General features: G+C 40.5%; 1 protein-coding gene and 1 non-coding gene across 4 annotated transcripts in view; both read right to left on the bottom strand.

Moving 5' to 3' along the window:
• The window catches only part of KPNA6 (karyopherin subunit alpha 6), a 53,585-nt gene that overhangs the window by 12,225 nt on the left and 23,992 nt on the right, over positions 1–17,368 (bottom strand). For all 3 annotated transcript variants that reach the window (XM_068539388.1, XM_068539389.1, XM_068539390.1), the window contains 6 exons: positions 5,232–5,365; positions 4,337–4,429; positions 3,832–3,931; positions 2,493–2,587; positions 1,573–1,704; positions 210–298 (listed from right to left, as the gene is read on the bottom strand). In XM_068539388.1, coding sequence (XP_068395489.1) covers positions 210–298; positions 1,573–1,704; positions 2,493–2,587; positions 3,832–3,931; positions 4,337–4,429; positions 5,232–5,365 — 643 coding nt within the window. The remainder of the gene's footprint in view (positions 1–209; positions 299–1,572; positions 1,705–2,492; positions 2,588–3,831; positions 3,932–4,336; positions 4,430–5,231; positions 5,366–17,368) is intronic.
• On the bottom strand, positions 12,957–13,029 carry TRNAA-UGC (transfer RNA alanine (anticodon UGC)). The gene has a single exon. It is a non-coding gene; the product is annotated as a tRNA-Ala (tRNA).

Below are 17,368 nucleotides of genomic sequence, written 5' to 3'. Positions count from 1 at the left end.
CTACAGTGCTACAAAGTGAGGAAGCACAAGACACAGACCAGTGACACAATCTTCTTACTCTCAAAAGATACTATCTTTTACTCTGGCAATGAGAATGCACTTTTATCATTTTTGTATTCACTCATCGTCTTAAGGTAAACTGCTCCCCAAAGATCTGCCACATGGCTGCCGGAAAGATACCCCAGGTGCAGATGATAATAATTACTCACGTTAGCAAAGGATTAAGAATGGAACAGTTCAAGACGTAATCTCGGCAAACGGAGCTGTCTCCAGCTATGTTTCCCAGTGCCCAGACTGCCTAAAAAAGGGATGATGGAACTGTCACCCACAGAGCCTAGCGGCTTCTGTGAGTACCTTATACTCACAACTACAGAGTGACACCCACCAGTAACCAGGACAAACACCCCATCAAGACCTGAAACACACTAAATAAGCTCAGGTACCCTCCTTGTTAACATCCTTACTGAGCACTTGCTCTATGAGGACTTTTCCTCTGAGAGTTCCTGGTTCATTGGGGAAGGCAGGCTGACATTGTACTGCAGCCAGAGAAGCCAAACCAAGACCTCCTTATCCCCCCCAGAAAAGGAGAAAATGATGGGAAAACTGCATTCTTGTAGCCTCATGGGACCAACCCTATATGTAGTAATATAGGAAAAAACCCTAGTACCACTCTCCACTTCTATCCAACCAGTGGAAGAAATGGAAGTTGGGTTTTTATGATCTGTAGGTGCTGAGAAATGGGTATTGTGGTGTCTTTTTTCCAGCACCACCTCCGATGCCCAATGTGTGGAGTTTTTTCTACACCAACAACCAATTCTCTGATACCAACTGTGTCAATTCAGTTAAATTCTGACACTAACTCGGAGTTAGGGCAGATCCCACAGGCTAGGGGCTCAGTCCCACAAGACTGCCCTCAATTTAGATACTAGCTGCAATTCCCAGGCGCTACCCATACTTCTTACCAACTGGCTATAAATTCAGGAGTTCCACAATCTCCTCCTCAGGTTCAATAATTCACTAGAATGATTCACAGAACTCAGAACACTTTACTTACGTTTACCAGTTTACCGTAATACATACAACTCAGGAAGAGCTAAATGGAAGAGATGCACAGGGCAAGGTGTGGGTTGAGGAGTGGGGTTGCACAGAACTTCCAAGCCCTCTCCAGGCACATCACCTTCCCAGCACACTGAGTGTTAACCAACTCAGAAGCTCTCTGAATCTCACTGTTCAAGCCTTTTTATAACCCAATCCCTAGCCCCTCTAACCTCCCTGGGGAGGGTGGGGTGGAGGGGTGGGAAGAGTGGGGGTGGGGTGGGGCTGAGGGTTCCTATCCTCTAATCCTAAATTTGGTCTTTCTGATGACTAGACCTCCCTTCCTGAAGCTATCTATCTAGGTCACCGCATTAGCACAGACTCAGGTGTGTCCCAAAGGGGCTCTTTAGGAATAACAAAAGACACTTCTATCACTAAGAAAATCCCAATGTTTTCAGGAGCTCTTTGCTCTTAACCTCTTAACTGGGGATAAGTACCACTGGTACCATCAAGAATTAAGTCAAATTTGGGCATTACCTGTTCCTGTACATCCTCAAAGTCCGAGTTAAGCAGCTCTATAAAAATGGGGACAGCCCCTGCTTCAATGACAATTTTGGTCTGCTGAGAGGTTCCAGAGGCAATGTTCGTTAGAGCCCAGGCAGCTTCAAACTGAAAGTGAGATTAAAGCCATGAGTGAGAGGTCATTCCAGTTGAGCAGCCGTGCCTACTAGCTGGCTCAGAGCAATAAGCCTCCTGCCCCTGACTTAAAAACAAAAACAAAAACCACACAAGCCTTTCCCTCTCCACCTTTAAATGATAGGAAGAGGTGCTGGCAGTGATATAACATAATGGGAAGACAGAATTGGGCTTCCATGGTCCCAGGTCTAGTCCTGCACTACCACAGCACCCATGAGTCCTTTGGCAAGTCACGTTTTTATTTCCCAAGCTTCACTTTATTCATCTCTGAAACCAGGATAAGAGTGAGATGGGTCTCTAAAAGTCCCTTTCAGCCAAGTTTCTAATAAGTTCTAATGGATTACTCATTACCCATTTGTGAGAAGAGAGACCCAGAGAAGCAAAATGGTTCATCTCAGGGTTAGAAGTGGACTAGAACCTCTAGGGTTGGCCAAAAAGTTCGTTCGGGATTTTCTGTAACATCTTACAGAAAAACCCGAACGAACTTTTTGGCTAACCCAATATATTTATATTTATAATTTATAATATAACCTCTGAATAATCAGTCTGTCATATTCTGGTATCTTTCCTTTGAGATTGTTTTAGGGAAGAGTTTGTGGGCCTCTTATTTGATTGAGGTCAAGACCTCTGAGGTAACAGCATCTCTTAAACATTCCCTCAATATCTTGTCTATATCCTAAGAGATGTGTCTGTAGAAACATGCCACTACAATTTCTTGGCAAAAGGGCTTTCATCTGGTAACTCTCCACCCCAGGCCTCACCTGTAATGTACAATTCTCATTCCTCTTCAGAAACTCCACAAACCGATCCACCACTCCTGGAGTATTGATAACTTCATCTATTGGAGGACTAGGTTCTGGAAGAGGGAGAGGAAAAGTCAGGAGAGGCTTTGGCTAATGCTTTAATGGGGGTAAGTCCACCATCCTTCCTAGATACTCCTGACAATCCTTCTAAACATTCCCAAACTCCCTTTTGGTGAGGTAGTTTTAACAATAGCTGGTCATGGGGCTTCCCTGGTGGCGCAGTGGTTGAGAATCCGCCTGCCAATGCAGGGGACACGGGTTCCATCCCTGGTCCGGGAAGATCCCACATGCCGTGGAGCAACTAAGCCCGTGTGCCACAACTACTGAGCCCACGTGCTGCAACTACTGAAGCCTGCGCACCGCAACTACTGAAGCCTGCACACCTAGAGCCTGTGCTCCACGAGAGATGCCACCGCAATAAGAAGCCCGCGCACCGCAACGAAGAGCAGCCCCTGCTCACTGCAACTAGAGAAAGCCCGCATGCAGCAACGAAGACCCAACACAGCCAAAAATAAATAAATAAATAAATAAATATATATATATATTAAAAAAAACAATAGCTGTTCATTTTTGAACTGTATAAAATAGCTGAGATGCCAAAGAGTAAAGCCAATCCTAATTTAACTATGCTCACCTTTGGCTTCCTAAACCTAAGCAAGTAACTAACCTTACTTACCTAAGCAAGTAAAGAATTAAGGGAGAGAAGACCAAGGGAGGAGCAACCCTTGTCTAAACACTTCCCTTCCAAGACCAGCATTCTTTTCTTGGGAGGAAGAAAAGTCAGGGAATATTTTTCCCATCATACATCAAATTTTTACTAGGCACAAACTATGTGCCAGACATGTTTCTGGGTACTGAGGATACAGTAGTGAACAAAACCAAAAGTCTCTGCCCTCGTAGAGCTTATATCCTCGTGATGAGAAATATCCTGTTATGTTAGAAGGCAGTTAGTGTAATAGGAAAAAAAAAGAATAGGTAGGGTGGGGTAAGGAGACTAAAAATGCTGCAGGGGTGGGGGGAGCTGCAATTTCTGATAGCGTGTCAGGGTAGGCTTTACTGAGAAGGTAGGATCTGATCATAGAAATGCAGCAGCTGTCACACAGTTATCTGCAAGTAAAGGATATCAGGCAGAGGAAATAGACAGTGCAAAGGTACGAATGTGCCTGGCTTGTCCAAGGACACCAAAGCCAGCAGGGCTACAGCAGAATGAGTGAAAGGGAGTAGTTGACGAGGTCAGTGAGAAGAAACAAGATGCTAAAGTCATGCAGGGCCCCCTGGGGAAGACTAGGCTTTGTACCTTTGGAGAGCAGTTTCCGGAATTTCTGTGTGGTTGCTAACTGCAGGTCAGAATCGTCAGAAAAGAGCATCTCTACCATCTCTCTTGTGATCACGCTCTCCTAGAACATAAAACAGGTTCACGACTTTGCAAACCAATACTAGAGCCAGATATGAGCCCATAATCCTGTTTGGAATCCTGCTTTCTAAAGACTTCAGGGCAAGAGGAAGGCGTAACAGCAGGCTCAGAAGGTGTTTAATCCACAGCTGCTTCAAGTTGGAACATTTGGAAGTGATTCTTAACCTCTGAGGCAACTGACAGCTTCCCTTAAATGTTTCCTCTGGTGTTTCCATCAGAGATGAATCCTTATTGACTCCTTAAGCTGACCAGCTACAAAAGGGCCCATGGAATAAAGAGCTTAGCATGGTTGTTGGTAAAGCTAACTAGATGATGTGAACTGACCAATTTCTGTTCTGCAGAAGCAGGTACTTCCCAAGCTTGCCTGGGAAGCTTGCAAGGGTCTTACCCCAGTGGTAGAGCTCACATAGGAGTCCATGAGGAGACTATCGAACATGGCGGCTTCTTCATTAATCAGCTCCACATTTCTCCGTTTAAAAAGCTGAAAGTAAAGAGAAGAGATGGTGGTAAGACTTCTTACCGAAACAAAGAAAACAAAGTATGACCCAATATTAAATTATGGCGTAACTGTCAAGGAAATGCTACTGTATGAGGAAATGCCAAGCTTAATATACTGATATGGAAAGATATTCAAGGGCTTTACTTTCTATGTTATAGATTGTTTACATTTTTGGAGAACATTTTTATAAGCAAAAAAAATCTTTTAAAATTCCTGTGCCCTTTGTATAAAAGGTGATGCATATAAAAGGCTGTGAAGGAAAGACATAATGGTAAAGCAAAAGGGTGGGCAAAAGCAGGTTAGCATCTAGACCTGGGCAAGGAACCAATTTGGTGGTGGCGTGTGGTGCATGGTGCATGGCAGAGTGTAGACGATGAGGCATTAATACAGTCTCAGTTCTAGGGAGACTTACAAAGAATGGACTCAAGAAATAGAAGTAAGGCAGCCCAGATGGCTGACAAAATTCTTAAAGGGCCAGGCTTGGGGCTGGGCCTTGACGGCCAGTCCTAACAGTGACTACTGGGTAAAAACAAGGGGTTAGCACTAGAATGTTATATTGAAGACATAAATGATGTCCAAGTTGTTCTAAATTATGGAAAAGGAATAAGGGACAGTTCTTTCTCAAAGCTTCCAAAATTTCTTTACAACAAAGGAAGCTGGATGAGCGGCCCACAGAGATAAGCTACTTTCCCAAGAGGAAAGTGAGAGTGCAAGGTGGAGGTCACCCGTGGTGGCTGGCCTGCCTCCCTGAAGAGCACGTTTGAGAATACTTGGGCTAACCCACTTGTTGCTCCCGTTTCTGCTTCCGGAGCTGAATGCCCTCCTCCTCTCTTCTTCGCCTCATTTCCTCAGGGTTTAGGGCATTGTTCTTATAGCTCTTCATTCGATAATTGTCTTTCCCTGGGCTCGCCATGGTCTCTGGAAGAAGGGAAGATACAAACATACTGGCAAAGGCTCTTAGGAGGACAGCATTTCCTTCTCAATGGCTTCTTTCCCTACCCACCCTCCCCTTCTCAGGGGGACTCACAGGTTCCCAAGGAGGCCTAATAATCTCAGTAACTGCACCTGACATCTCTAGTACCACCCCCACACAAACAACACAGTCTCCTTTAATCATAACAAACTTATTAAGTAAGTGCTTTTATAGCAATTGATATAAGCAGAGGAGTTAAAAGGTGTAGGCCCTGGAGGCAGATTGTGTGGGTTCATATACCAGCTCTTCTACTTGTTAGCTGTGCAACTTTCAACAAGTTGCTTTAACCTCTATGCCTCAGGAGCTCATCTTTAAAACAGGGATATAATAATTCCTATTTCATAGAGCTGTTAGAAGGATTATATAGCTTAATACATGAGCACGGAGTTGTTAGAAGGACTATATAGCTTAATACATGCAAAGTACTATTTAGAACAACAGGCATATGGTAAATGCTCACAAGCTATGACCACTTCTATGACAAGACAGAAAAGTTATATGACTTGCCCAATAAACTCAAATATATTTAACCTACCCAGGTGATATACGTTATAGTGTACCCAATTCAGTGGAATACCATGTATTTTTTTTTAATAACTCATGTGGCCACCCATCTATATTTTAAATTAAAGAAATTTAAAATTTTATTCTGTAATATTTGCTACATACAAAAAGATGAAACATAATGTAAAGTTACCAAGCAAAATAATACAATGAGCATCTGTCAACTCACCACTAAACCTAAGAACTAGATTATTAATATGCCTGAATCTAGTAGTAGGGTTTTTCCCTATCCCAGGCCCCTCCATCCCCACTCCAATTCCAGCCAAAAGAAAACTGCTATGATGAATTGTCATTATCTTTGCTTTTGTTTTTATTAATCACATATATGTTTACTCCTAAATATTGTATCATACTATGTTTAGTCTACTGAGAATTGTCGCCCCTCCACTGGGTTTTTAAGATTCACCCGTGTTTGGGCTTCCCTGGTGGCGCAGTGGTTGAGAATCTGCCTGCTAATGCAGGGGACACGGGTTCGAGCCCTGGTCTGGGAGGATCCCACATGCCGCGGAGCAATTAGGCCCGTGAGCCACAAATACTGAGCCTGCGCGTCTGGAGCCTGTGCTCCGCAACAAGAGAGGCCACGATAGTGAGAGGCCCGCGCACCGCGATGAAGAGTGGCCCCCGGTTGCCGTAACTAGAGGAAGCCCTCGCACAGAAACGAAGACCCAACACAGCCAAAAAATAAATAAATAAATAAATAATAATTAAAGGTGCTAATAATTTAAAAAAAAAAAAAAGATTCACCCATGTTTTTGCATGGAGCTGTATTTCTTTAATTTTTCCTATGTCATATTATTTTACTGTATAAACACATCATAATTTATTTGCATTTCCCTGATGATTAGTGATGTTGAGCATCTTTTTCATGAACCTGTCGGCCATTTATACGTTTGCTTTGTAAAAGTGTCTATTCAGGTTCTTTGCCTATTTTTAAATGCATTATTTGGGTTTTTTTTTGCTATTGAATTGTGTGAGTTCCTTACATATTTTGGATATTAATCCCTTATCAGATATATGGTTAGCAAATATTTTCTCCCATAGGCTGCCTTTTCATTTTGTCGACCATTTCTTTTGCTGTGCAGAAGCTTTTAAGTTTTCTAGTTCAAGCTTTCTCGTTTATGTGATCCCACTTATTTATTTTTGCTTTTGTTGCTTGTGCTTTTGGTGTCATATCCAAAAAAATCATTGCCAAGACTAAGGTCTTTTTTCCTGTGTTTTCTTCTAGGAGTTTTAACAGTTTCAGGTCTTACAATTAAGTCTTTAATCTATTTTGAGTTGGCAAATAACATCTTAGTCTTCACTTCCCAGACCCTCTGAAATAGTCTGCAGATCACACTTTGAGAACCCCTGCTCTAAGGAATGAATTGCTGGGTTTAGGCAAGTAAATGTTAAACTTCACCAGATACCACGTTGCCTTCCAATGGGATACCAATTCACATTAGCTCAGCAATACGTACCAGGTTCCCACTGATGTATATCCTATTACTCAGAATTATCACTTCTGCCAATCTACTGAGTATGAGGTACTTCACTGGGGTAATGATTTGCATTACTAATAGGGTTAGATTTTATGTTTATTAGCCATGTTTCCCTTTCTGTGAAAAATGTCTGTTTACGGTACTTCGAATATTTTTCTATTGAATTACTTGGCCTTTTCTTATTGATTTATAGTTCTTTAGATATTCTAGTTATTAACCATTTGTTAGTTATTTGTATTACAAATATCTTTTAGGAATTTGTATCTTTTCATTTTTTGCAATTTTCACTTTATGGAGTTCTTTAACAAGTTCTTAATTATAATGTAGTTAAATTTTTCTTTAATACTTAGCTTTTTCTGTGTGTCTTGTTTAATAAATCCTTTCACGCTCCCAAGGTCAGAAAGATACCCTCTTATGTCTTCTGAAAGTTTTAAAGCTTGCCCTTTACATGCCAGTGTTTCATATACCTGAAATTTAATTATTTGTGTATAAGCTTTAGGAAGTTAACACAAAGTCTGAACATTAATGACTTAGGTACACAGGTTAGGAAAAAAAAAGACAGGAGAGAGAAATCATACAGCAGAGAGAATCAACAAGGCAAAACTTGGAACTTTCAAAAGATGAAAAATAGTCAAGTCTCTGGTGAGATTTCTCAAGAACAAAAGAGGACACAAATAATGTTAGGTAACTAAAGAGATTGAAAAGCAAATATGAACAACTTTATGCTAGCTAACATGTTTGAAAAGACAAATTCCTAGAATAATATAACTTGCCAAAAGTGACTCAAACAGAATGTGACTAGCCTTACAACCATTAAATATACTGAATCAGCACTAAAGAATATTCCCACAAAGAAAATGCCAGGTTTAAATGGTTTTACAAATGAGGTTTTTTTTTTGTTTGTTTTGTTTTGTTTTTGCCAGAGAAAGACAAAGTGAATATTTAATGGAAAAGGGGTTATTTAAGTAACAATGTTGGTAAAATTCCCTGATTCTCAGTGTTTTAACAGAAAATATATGACTCCACAAAGCATCCATGGGAATGGATTGGCCCCTAGACATCAACTCCCTGACCTGAAGAGAAGAACTTCCAGAGAAGCTCTTATTTGGAATATTTAGCTAAAACCCTTGTCAGCGCTACTAGAAGTCCCCAGAGGGATCAACACTGCAATTTCTGTTTTTAAGTTCAATTTTAAGTTTTAATTTTAAAGAAAACTTTGAAACATGAGAGAAATCTGAACATAACTTTTATAACTCTTGTTCCTCTTATTGAAACAATTTCTGGATAGGCGTTGATATTTCACTAGTCCCTTTAGTGAACTCAATGTTTAAATGCATCTTACTCTTTGATTACTTTCTTTTTTTTTTTTTTATAAATTTATTTATTTATTTATTTATTTACTTATTTTTGGCTGTGTTGGGTCTTCGTTTCTGTGCGAGGGCTGTCTCTAGTTGCGGCGAGCGGGGGCCACTCTTCATCGCAGTGCGCGGGCCTCTCACTGTCGCGGCCTCTCTTGTTGTGAAGCACAGGCTTCAGACGCGCAGGCTCAGTAGTTGTGGCTCACGGGCCCAGTTGCTCCGCGGCATGTGGGATCTTCCCAGACCAGGGCTCAAACCCGTGTCCCCTGCATTGGCAGGCAGATTCTCAACCACTGCGCCACCAGGGAAGCCCTCTTTGATTACTTTCTAATTCATGATTTGATTTTGTTTGATTATTGTGATAATAAAATAATGGTAATAATGATAGACTCACCTGGAGTTTTAAAAATAGTAGTGGTCTCATGTACCACAATGATAATATTCTACATAATTACAGTGCAGTATCAAAACAAAGAAATCGACATTGGTACAATCTACAGACCTCATTCAGATTTCACATGTTCTCATTTGTGTATGTGTTCTTCTGCGTGTACTCATTTGAGTGTTTGTGCATACGTGTGTAATTCCATGCAATTTTACCACGTCTGTGGATTTGTGAACCCACCACAACTATCAAGATACAAAACTTTTCCTTCATCACAAAGAACTCCTTCCAGCTGCTACCTGTTCATAGTTGCATTCATAGTTGTTTTTTAAAAATAAAAATAAAAAAAATAAAGGAATAAATTTATTTATTTATTTTTGGCTGCACTGGGTCTTCGTTGCTGTGTGCAGGTGTTCTCTAGTTGCGGCGAGAGGGGGCTACTCTTCATTGCGGTGCGCGGGCTTCTCATTGCAGTGGCTTCTTTTGTTGCGGAGCATGGGCTCTAGGTGCGCGGGCTTCAGTGGTTGTAGCACGTGGGCTCAGTAGTTGTGGCTCACAGGCTCTAGAGCGCAGGCTCAGTAGTTGTGGCGCATGGGCTTAGGTGCTTCGTGGCATGTGGGATCTTCCCGGACCAGGGACCAGGGCTGAAACCTGTGTCCCCTGCATTGGCAGGCAGATTATTTTTTTTAAATTAATTAATTAATTAATCAATTAATTTTTGGCAGTGTTGGGTCTTCGTTGCTGCACATGGGCTCTCCCTAGTTGTGGTGAATGGGGGCTACTCTTTGTTGCGGTGTGCAGGCTTCTCATTGCACTGGCTTCTCTTGTTGCGGAGCATGGGCTCTAGGTGCGCGGGCTTCAGTGGTTGTAGCACGTGGGCTCAGTAGTTGTGGCTCACAGGCTCTAGAGCGCAGGTTCAGTAGTTGTGGCGCATGGGCTTAGTTGCTCCGCGGTATATGGGATCTTCCCAGACCAGGGCTTGAACCCACGTCCCCTGCATTGGCAGGCGGATTCTTAACCACTGCGCCACCAGGGAAGTCCTGGGTTTTCTTTTTTTCCATAAATTTATTTATTTTATTTATTTTTGGCTGTGTTGGGTCTCCGTTGCTACGCATGGGCTTTCTCTAGTTGTGGCGAGTGGGGGCTACTCTTTGTTGCAGTGCACGGGCTTCTCACTGTGGTGGCTTCTCTCATTGTGATTGTGGAGCATGGGCTCTAGGCGCGCAGGCTTCAGTAGTTGTGGCAGGCGGGCTCAGTAGTTGTGGCTCACGGGCTCTAGAGCACAGGCTCAGTAGTTGTGGCACACGGGCTTAGTTACTCCATGGCATGTGGGATCTTCCTGGACCAGGGGTCGAACCTGTATCCCCTGCACTGGCAGGCATATTCTTAACCACTGTGCCACCAGGGAAGTACCGGAAGGGACATTCTTTTGATAACAATACCAAAGAAGGATAATATGAGAAGGTCCTATACTTTTCCTATATCACTTATGAACAAGGATACAAAAATTCTAGATAATATTAGAGGGAGGTAGGGGAGAGATAAACGAGGAGTTTGGGATTAACATATACATACTACTATATATAAAGTAGGTACACAACAAAGACCTGTAGTTCACTGTATAGCGCAGTGAACTACACTCAGTATTTTGTAGTAACCTATAATGGAAAAGAATCTGAGAAAAAATATACATATATATATATGTATAACTGAATCACTTTGCTGTACACTTGAAACTAACACAACATTGTAAATTAACTATACTTCAATAAAAAATAAAATAAAATTAAAAAAGATAATGAAATAACATTATTAACTGTACTGAAAAAAACTGCCAAACTAGAATTCTATGCCCAGTGAAAACACTTTCAAAAATGAAAGTGAAATAGACTTTTTCAGACAAAAGCTGAGACTCTGTCTCTAGCAGACCTGCACTAAAGAAATGCTAAAGTTGTTCAAGCAGAAAGGAAATGATACCAGAAGGTAACTCAGATCTTCACAAAAGGAAGAATACTAGAAATGGTAAGAAGTAGGTACATATACAATAACTTTCCCATTTAAAAAATTTCCTTAAACCTAAGAAGATAAAATGAGAATTATAAAAAATAATCCAAAAGAAAGCAGGTAAAGAGGGAAAAAAGAACCAAGAACATACGACAAATAGAAAACAAACTGATTTCCAGAGTTACATTATAATATTCAAATGTCCAGTTTTTAATTTTAAAAAAATTACAAGGCATACAAGGAAAGAAGGAAGTATGGTCCATTCAAAGGCACAAAATAAATGGACAGAAACTTTTCCTGAGGAAGCCCAGACACTGGACAAACTAAGACAAAGACTTTCAAACAACTGTCTTAAATACACTCCAAGAGCTAAGGGGAAAATTTGGACAAACAACTAAAGGAAATCAGGAAAACAATGCTGAACAAAATGAGAATATCAACAAATAGAAAAGGAACCAAAGAGAAGTTCTAGAGTTGAAAAGTATAATAACTGAAATGAAGAATTCACTAGAGGGGTTCAACAGCAGATCTGAGCAGGCAACAGACAGAAGTAGCAGGCTTGAAGACAAGAAAATTGAAATTATGCAGTCTGAGCAGAAAGGGAAAAAGAATGAAGAAAAGTGAACAGAACCTAGGGATCCATGGAACTCCAACAAGCAAATCACAATATATACATTTAGGGAGTCAAAGAAATGGGAGGGAAAGGGAAAAAGAATTCTGAAGAAATAATGGCAGAAAATTTCCCAAATTTAATGTAAGACATGAATGTACACATAAAGATACCCAATTAATCATAAGGAGAAAAATTCAGACCCACATCTAGATACATAATCAAACTGTTGAGAGCCAAAGACAAAAAGAAAATCTTGAAAGCAGTAAGGAAGAAGTGACTCATCACATACAAGCCAACTTCTCATCAGAAACCATGAAGTCCAGAAGGCACTGAGATTTTTAAAGTGCTAAAAGAAAAAACTGTCAAAGAATCCTGTATCTGACAAAACTGTCCTTCAAAAACAAGGGAGGAACTAAGACATTCTCAGATAAAAGCTGAGGGAGTTTGTTAACCACTAGACTTGCTCTATAAGAAATGCTAAAAGGGAGTCCTTCAAGTTGAAAATGAAAGGAAATGAAAGGACACTACACAGTAACTTGAAGCCAGTAAAGGTTAACTACATGGGGAAATACGAAAGCCAGTATTATAGGATTTTTGGTTTGTAATGCCACTTTTTATTTCTTACGTGATTTAAAAGAAAAACATATAAAATAATTATAAACAAATGCTATTGGGCATACAATATATAAAGATACAATCTGTGACAGCAACAACATAAAGAGGGGATTGGAGCTGTACAGGAACAAAGTTTTTGTATGCTACTGAAGTTAAGTTGGTATCAATCCAAACTACATTGTTATAAATTTGGGATGTTAAATGTTATCTCCATGGTAACCACAATCTCTCTATACATATACATATACACACACAAAATAAAAATTAAAAACATTAGGAAATGTTTAGGAAAATGTTTAGGAATTAGGAAAAATTAAAAACAAAGGAAATGAGAAGGGAATGAAAACAATTCACTACAAGAAACCAACTAAATACAAAAGGCAGTAATAGAGGAAGAAAGGGACTAAAAAAGCATAAGACATATAGAAAAAAAGAACAAAATGGCAGAAGTCCTTCCTTACCAGTAATTACATTATACTTTTTTTTTTTTGGCTGTGCCACACGGTTCAGGAGTCTTAGTTCCTCGACCAGGAATCAAACCTGGGCCCCCAGCAGTGCAAGTACAGAGTCCTAACCACTGGACCACCAGGGAATTCCCGAGTAATTACATTATACTTAAATGGATTAAACTCTCCAGTCAAAAGGCAGAGATTGGCAGAGGATTAAAAAAACATGATCCAACTATATGCTGCCTGCAAAGACTTACTGTATATCCCAACATGCAAACAAGTTGAAAGTAAATGGATGAAAACAGATATTTATGCAAATGGTAACCAAAAGAGAGCTGGGATGGCTATACTAATACCAGATAAAAAATTTTAAGTCAAAAACTGTTACAAGAGTCAAAGGAGGACATTACATACTGATAAAAGTGTCAATTCATCAAGAAGATATAACAATTATAAATGCACCAACTAGAGCCCCAAAATATATAAAGCAAACACTGACAGAAGTGAAGGGAAAAATAGTTCTACAGTAACATTTGGAGACTTCAGTACACCACTTTCAATAATGAATAGAACCTAGACAGAAGATTAATAAGGAAATAGAGGACTTTAACATTATAAATCAGGTAGACCCAAAAGATATATAGAACACTCCCACCCAACAACAGTAGAAAACGTCTTCTCAAGTGTGCATGGAACGTTCTCCAAGACAGACCACGTTAAGCCATAAAGAGTCTCAACAGATTCTAAAAGACTGAAATCAGACAAATTATCTTCCTTCACCACATGGAATGAAGCTAGAAATAAATAACAGAAGGAAACTAGAAAATTCACAAGTATGTGGAAACTACAGATTCTTAAATAATAAAGTTGGAGAACTCACACTTCCTGATTTCATAACTCACTACAAAGCTACAGTAATCAAAACAGTGTGGTACTGGCATAAGGATAAACATATAGATCAATGGAACAGAACTGATAGAAAAGAAAAAAAAAAAAAAAAAAGAATTGACAGAACAGAACAGAGTCCAGAAATAAACTCACACATCCACAGCCAGCCAACTGATCTTTGACAAGATGTCAAGTCCATTCAATGGAGTAAGAACAGTCTCTTCAACAAAAGGTGCTGGGACAACTAAATGTTCAGATCCAAAAGAATGAAGTTGGATCCCTAGCTTACACCATACATAAAACTCAAAATAGATCAACAACCTAAATATACAAGCTAAGACCGTAAAACTCTTAGAATAAAACATAGGGGTGGGACTTCACTGGTGGCGCAGTGGTTAAGAATCCACCTGCCAATGCAGGGAACACGGATTCAAGCTCTGGTCCGGGAAGATCTCACATGCCACGGAGCAACTGGGCCCGTGAGCCACAACTACTGAGCCTGCGCTCTAGAGCTCGCGAGCCACAACTACTGAGCCTGCGTGCCACAACTACTGAAGCCTGCATGCCTAGAGTCCGTGCTCCACAACAAGAGAAGCCACCGCAATGAGAAGCCTGCACACCGCAAGGAAGAGTAGCCCCTGCTCACCACAACTAGAGAAAGGCCGTGCACAGCAACGAAGACCCAATGCAGCCAAAAATAAATAAATAAATAAATTTATATATATATATAAAAAATATAATAAGAATAATGGTCAAAATGGTGAATTATATTTTACCACAAAAAATTTTTTAATTGCAGCATATCTCCTCCATTTAAATCTAACATACAATCCCAGTTTTAACTTTAAAAATTTTTTTTAACATTCTGTATTTGTTTATTTGCATCCATTCATCTCAGGGCCAATTATATTAACTATATTTTCTTATTTCTGCGTTCCTGATGTTCTGGCACTTGGGGGCCTTACAAACCCAGGAGAGACTGCCACTCCCATGGCTAGCTAATTCCCACAGATAACAATCGTGCCTAAGAGCATGCCTTTGCAAAGGAACCAATCCAGAGCCATATCTACTTTATCTTGCCTGTACACCCAGGAGGCAATATTCCTGTGCCTCAACCATCCCAGGGCCCAAAAAGTAGTAGGCAACTAGACTACTCTCATAGCCCAAAGCCCTCCAGAATTATTCAAATTAACGAATCCTAAACCGTTTACTCTGCCCTGCCTTCACTTTCCCTCTGAAACTTCAGGCTCTGGCCAAAACCTTCTGCTTGCTCCTGCCCCTTCTGCCTCCTGACCACCCTGGTGTCTTCCTCTGTGACCCTGTGTGGCCAGTGGTGACCCACTTCCCACCCCCTGACCACCCCGCCCCAGCCAGACCTGTGAGTATAATAAACTTCTTCCTTACAAACCTCATTCTTGTTTCCTCCTGTGGCCTCAGTGACTTTATCATACCTTACTCAATATTTACATTTTAAAAACAATCTCATTATTTTAAAAAACTGATAAAAGTGAAGGTGATAATGTTGAAGTATGAGTAGAGGAAGCATTACCAACTTGTTTCTTTCTCCCTTTATAGGCATTTCTCATCCTCTAAATTTCTCATCTGAAACAGTTAATAAAAGTATTGCAAAAGGGATGAAAAATAAGTTTTATAGGCACACAGAAAGGGATAATTAACTCTAATATTGCCTCTTTTCTGGAGTGGTTGGGGTGATCATGATGAAGAGTTTAAAAAGAAAGCTCCCAAAGGCAAGATTAGGGCTGGTTCTTTAAGCAGGAGATCACCTTGAGGACACAAATGGAATAAGAAAGTACATAAATGTGAGGGGGAAAAGTAGTCTATTAAGAGAATCTGAGTGAAAAAGAGATATAGAATGGAAGTTGAGGAGACAGCTGAAATAAGGAAATGAAACTTCAGAGAAGGTGCCTCTGTTCATTCTGGAAAGTAGCTAGGCAAACCAATAGTAGCAGCAGGGTCTTACAAGGTGCAAGTTTCCACATCCACTTGGCAAAGTCCAAGTCCATTTACTGTTAAAAGTTCTAGGGGGTTGCAGTGGCCTCTCTCTGGGGTCCCTGATTACCCCTATGCCTGGAAACTAATAGGCACAGGACAAATTTCTAAAGGCAGCACTGTGGACTGCTCTCCCCCATTACCTGACACATGGTTTTTCATAACTCTGAGCCTGGGCTCTCCCAGAGGGCTCTCTTCCTTCAAGCAGAGCTGACAGTGAAGCTGGAAGGAGAACCAGGCTGTACTTCTTTAGTCACCATGGTGACAAGAAACTATCACAAATATTTGCTTATGACTTCACTGGAGAAGCCAAGCAGGAGGTTAGACTGGAAGGAGGAACATTTGCAGAAGCACATCTGGAATCAGCAACCAAAGGAATGCTGGACTCTCATTCAGGGACTATCAGGCAGAGGGGCTTTTTTCATCATGCTCTCCCTTACTTGCTGAGCCCAGATCAAGAAATCCACAATACAAATATATCAATACCTTTTCAAGCATCTGACTGTCTCAGGTAGCCTTTGAGTTTTCTTAGTCAAGGAACTCTCTCAAAGTGAATAGGTCCCTGAAGTTGTACCTCTCATGTCTAGGAAATAACTGGCTAATGTTGCCATGCATTTTCTAAGCTTTGAGAACCAAGGGACTAGCAATAAAAATACAAAATAAGTACGGACCCTGTTATGGCCTGAATTGTACTCCATCCCCCACCGATTCATATGTTGAAGTCTTAAACCCTAATACCCCAAAATGTGACTGTATTTGGAGATAGCGTCTTTAAAAAGATGATTACAGTTAAATGAGGATACTGGAGTAAGGCGTAATCCAATATGACGAGTGCCCATATGAGAGAAGATTAAGATACAGATGCACTTAGAGGGAGAACACCATGTGAACGTGAAAACAGCCATTTGTAAACCAAAGAGAGAGGTCTCAGAAGAAGCCAACCCTGCTAAAATCTTGATCTTGGATTTCTAGCCTCCAGAACTATGAGAGAATAAATTTTTGTTGTTTAAGCCACCCAGTCAGTGGTACCTTGTTATGCAGTCTTAGCAAATTAATACAGGCCCTGATCGATAGATGAATAACCTGAGTCTCAAGTCACACACTAAGGGAATAGCCAGATTATTGCAGTATTCCATTTAATCAATGGTATGTTTAAAATTTTAAGATTCATAAAATTTTAAAAATTATGCACATTTTCTTAGAAAAAGGCATACTACATATAGCCAGCTTTCCTATGTATGGGATGGGAATGATATTACGACAGCTGCTGGCTCTAGGACTTTGCAAACCAAAGTCTTACATTCATGGTCTGTATTTAACACTATGAAGCAGTCAGTCAGCCTTTTAAAATTATTTCTCAGGGGAATCTCCTGGCAGTCCAGTGGTTAGGACTCCATGCTTTCACTGCCAAGGGCCCAGGTTCAATCTCTGGTCCGGGAACTAAGATCCCACAAGCCGCACGATGTGGCAAATAAATACATAAACAAACAAACAAATAAATTCTCTTGTCCTGGTGCTAAACTGAGTGGGGGCTCCTCTTTGCAGACGGCAAGTTTCTAATAAAATGTACCTTCCCAGGCACAG

This window comes from Eschrichtius robustus, chromosome 3 (assembly GCF_028021215.1).
Source record: "Eschrichtius robustus isolate mEscRob2 chromosome 3, mEscRob2.pri, whole genome shotgun sequence".
NCBI lineage: Eukaryota > Metazoa > Chordata > Mammalia > Artiodactyla > Eschrichtiidae > Eschrichtius > Eschrichtius robustus.
This window is presented reverse-complemented; position numbering and strand designations above follow the sequence as displayed.